At 31.9% G+C, this 4,052-nt stretch overlaps 1 protein-coding gene across 1 annotated transcript in view; it reads right to left on the bottom strand.

Moving 5' to 3' along the window:
- Positions 1,746-4,052, bottom strand: part of LOC107630184 — a 6,248-nt gene continuing 3,941 nt past the window's right edge. The window contains exons 10-14 of the mRNA XM_016333256.2: positions 3,807-3,885; positions 3,511-3,722; positions 2,919-3,064; positions 2,474-2,596; positions 1,746-2,333 (exon numbers count right to left, since the gene is read on the bottom strand). Of these exons, the coding sequence (XP_016188742.1) occupies positions 2,172-2,333; positions 2,474-2,596; positions 2,919-3,064; positions 3,511-3,722; positions 3,807-3,885 (722 nt within the window). The 3' untranslated portion in view covers positions 1,746-2,171. The remainder of the gene's footprint in view (positions 2,334-2,473; positions 2,597-2,918; positions 3,065-3,510; positions 3,723-3,806; positions 3,886-4,052) is intronic.

The raw sequence follows: 4,052 nt of genomic DNA, 5'->3' as shown, positions 1-4,052 counted from the left end.
ATTAATAAATAAAAAGATATATTTGCATGAGATATCCAAACATAAAATTACTTTTACTTTTTTATAAGATCTTTTAAAAAAAGATAACTTGAAAAAATATATTTTCTTAGAAGCTCACCCAAACAAGCCCTAAAAACAAAAAATCAAACAAAGATTAAGAAAAAACACATAATGCTCCAAAATTAATTGGAAGTGATAAACGTACATTCATTTAATTAAAAGAAAGAAAAAAATAAGGAAAAGAAAGAAGAAAAAAATGCATTAAAAATATTTTTGTGCATTTGTAACAAATTTTTTGTATAGGAGTTCTAAATCTGAATTATTATTGTAATGAATTTGTGCCAATTCACATTTTAGTGTATTTTGAAAAACTTTCGGTGTATTTTAAAAAGTTTTCGGTGTATTTGTATTCTGATAAATTTTGCAAAATTCAAAACTCTTTCTCTTCCTCTTCCTCATCTTCTGCTACTACTTATTTTTTATCAATATTTTCTTCTTTTTTTTATTCATCTTTTTCTCTTGTTTTACCTTCTCAAGTTTCTTCTTGTTTTACCCTCTTAACAAGCATAAAAAAATCAAACAAAGAAAAAGAAGAAACACATAAAATGCTATAAAATTACTTGAAAGATGATGAACTTACATCCATTCAACTAAAAGAAAGAAAGAAATAAAAAAAGAAAAAAATGAATAAAAAGAAATATTTTTTTGCATTTGTAGCAAAATTTTGGTGTAAAAATTCTGAATCTGAATTATTATTGTGATGAATCTGTTCTATTCTTGTTTCGGTGTATTTTGAAAATTTTACGGTGTATTTGTATTTTAATAAGTTCTGCATAATTCAAAACTCTTTCTCGTCTCCTCCTCCTCATCTTTTGCTGTTGCTTCTTCCTTATCTTATTTTATTTTCTCATAATTATTTTTAGGAGAACAAAATCAAATAAAGAAAAAAATACATAATGTTACAAAATCAATAAAAAGAGGAGGAGGAAAAAAATGCAGTAACAACAGTGGTAATAAAAAGAACGACGACGAGTATGAAATGCCCAAAGACAAAGGATCGCGAAGAAAAAGGAGGAGAAATGTAAAAAAAAAAAGAGAAGAAGGAGGGAGAGAAAGAGGAAGAGGAGGAAGAGGAACGGGATACAAATATTGGAGGAAAAACACAAAGAAAAATGGCTTAATTTTACGTGCGTTTTATGTGAGTGAGTTTTGTTAACTTATTTAAACTTGTTTGTTCAAAAATTTTGTATGTATAACAAGACTGAATTTTTAATCATTCATATTCTGTATAACTGATTTGTGTAGTAAATAAATTTTTTTGTTTATGTACTCAGAGTGTATAATAGATTAATAGATATTTAAAATCTTGATTCATCTATACATTACACATTTCAGTAAATATTATATTTTATTAATTTAAATAAAAAGACCCTCAGGATTTAAGGTTTTGATAATACAAACTCGGTCCAGGAAAAAATAAAGTGATAACAAACATTTTTGTGAAAATCATTATATGGTCGTTGTAGTCGGGGTTTATCGAGACCGTAAAACAAATTGCATTCTTGGGAACCACCATTTTTATAGCTATTTTAGTAGGATAAACTATAAGACAGTTTTTTATGATCAATTTGTAGTAATTTTGTGCTTCGTCACGGACTTATGAGTAAGCCAGTGATGGGTCTGACTCTGATGCGTTGTAGTAGTAATCGAAATTAAAAATAAATGCTAATAGCTAGCTAGTTGTATTGCTGTATAAAAAAGAGTTTGGCAATTCTTGAATACTGTATTACATAAATTACATCACTGAAATGTTACAATTACAAAATCAACCCCACGCAGAGAAGGCTTTGGGCTGAAGAATCGTATGGATTTGAATGTGTTGGACAAAAAAATGGAACTAGATTCCTATCACTCTAAAATCAATCAATCATGAATGCACCAAACAATGAATAAACTGATCTACTAAAACCCATGCTTTCCCAAATGAGGTAATGAGATAAGAGGCAAGAGACATAATTGCCCTTTCCTAGTTATCAAATTTCCTAATTACCAATCATCAATGCACCAAACAATAAATAAGACCAACGTCCTACAATGCCCTTGCTTCCCAACTAAGGCAATAAGACAGACAGACAGACAGATAGAATAGACACGAGTTGATGACCTTTCCACTAGCAATCAAATTTCTTGGGTTGATGCCATTGTGCCAAAGTTCTGGACAAAGAACTAAGGAATGAACCCCTCATTGGCAACCCTTTCTTTCCATATAGATGTTTTCCACCCAAGTCTGTGAATACTGGATCCATGTCCTTGCTTCTTTGAGTTCTTTCGATCTGTGCATATATTCAAACAAATCAATTTCAACTGAGAAATCAGCTGCAAAAAGTTCATCTTGTCTTTCTATACAGGATATTACACAAATCTGTATCTAATCTGCCCCCAATAAGATGGCATAAAGCATTGGACTACTTACCTTATGAATTTTCCCATCCTTCAAGTAATAGCGGATACCAGACCAATTTATAGATTGAGAAAAGTGAGATCGAACAGCAGATAAAGGGTATAGAAAGTTATCAACCAGGATTGCAACGAACACCTGTCCATGAGAAATCACTCTTACCAACTAGTGGAGCAGGCATATTTTTACATCCCTTAAAGTTTAACATATATATAAACTGCAACTTATTCTCACACTACCGCATGCATTACATTTTCTATTTTCTACTTGATCTTACAGTTAACATGTTTTCATAGATTGGTGTTTCGCTAGGTATTATATGTACTTACCGTTGTCAATCCTGCAGCATGCTTTGTTACCAGTTCATTTTTATAAAATATGACTCAATTGAGAATTTGCTTTTTGATGAAAAAATTGGAGTATAATTCTATCCGCAGAGTAAGCTTGGAGAAATACTTACGAGACCCCAATTATAGGAGGCAAGCGATAGTTGTGATGCCTCTGGAGAAAGCATGTTGCATAGCTTAACTTCTATCCTTGTCAAGTTCCACATAGAAAGAAGCTCAACAAGAGTGCAAATGGCCAGAATGGTGACCAATGATAAACCTATGAAAAAAAGGCATGTGTCAGAATGCAGGAACTGAAAATGTAAAGCTTAATAAGAGAGTTCTCCTAACTTATTGTTTTCTTTATGGTAAACTTGTTTAATTATTCTAAATATAGAAATGTCCCAGTAGGGAAAATGCGACTCATACTGCAGGAAGACAAATCTATTTGTTGGATACGATTGCATGTCATTTATTGCATAACTGGAACAATTCAACAAATAGCCCACCCTATAAGATTACAGTCAACAAACAGACAAATCGATTTCATTGTTCAATTTTAGTACCTCACAGTCACAGGTAGAAGGCAATGAAATAACAACATAAGCTTCTAATGACCTGCTTATATACAAGTATTTTTATACGTTCCAAAATGACAGGTTTCCTGAATGCTGCCAACTCATCTCCACAAAAAACATACCTACAAAGGGAAAGTAGTATGCTCACCACCGAAAGTGTAGGGTGTTTCTTCAACCGAGTATCCGTTTACATAAAATCTCAATCCTGCTGCAACATGAATCAATGCCATAAAATATGGTGCTACAAATCCCCATGACAAATAGCAGTGGGTACCGAATAATGCACGATTCATCATCCAGTTAACATTTGATATGTATGACTCCAAAACAAATGTTTGTTTCCTTAAGTAATTCCAGTATCTGCATATGTTAAAAAAAAAAGGTTTTAATGCCAAATATCGAAAGAGAACTTTAACTTTTAGAAGGGTGGTATCATATACATACCTTCCAAAGTTAAGATCACTTGCAAGGGGGTGAGGAAAGACAGCAACAGGAGGAGAAGTAATGAGCCTTTTGTGTGCCCCTGCATAGACAATATTTGGATTGTTAGGAATCATATTGGGCTTAAATATTGCACTACATTACTACTTGGTAGCTTATTAGTATAAATAGAGAGTTAAGTTAGTTTATATAAGGATTAAGGTATACAATTCTACTAGTGAAAAATATATGTTCTCTCTTCTCTCACTG

Source organism: Arachis ipaensis, chromosome B03, assembly GCF_000816755.2.
Source record: "Arachis ipaensis cultivar K30076 chromosome B03, Araip1.1, whole genome shotgun sequence".
NCBI classification, from domain to species: domain Eukaryota; kingdom Viridiplantae; phylum Streptophyta; class Magnoliopsida; order Fabales; family Fabaceae; genus Arachis; species Arachis ipaensis.
The sequence above is the reverse complement of the archived record's forward strand: the minus strand, read 5'-3'. Positions and strand labels throughout refer to the sequence as shown.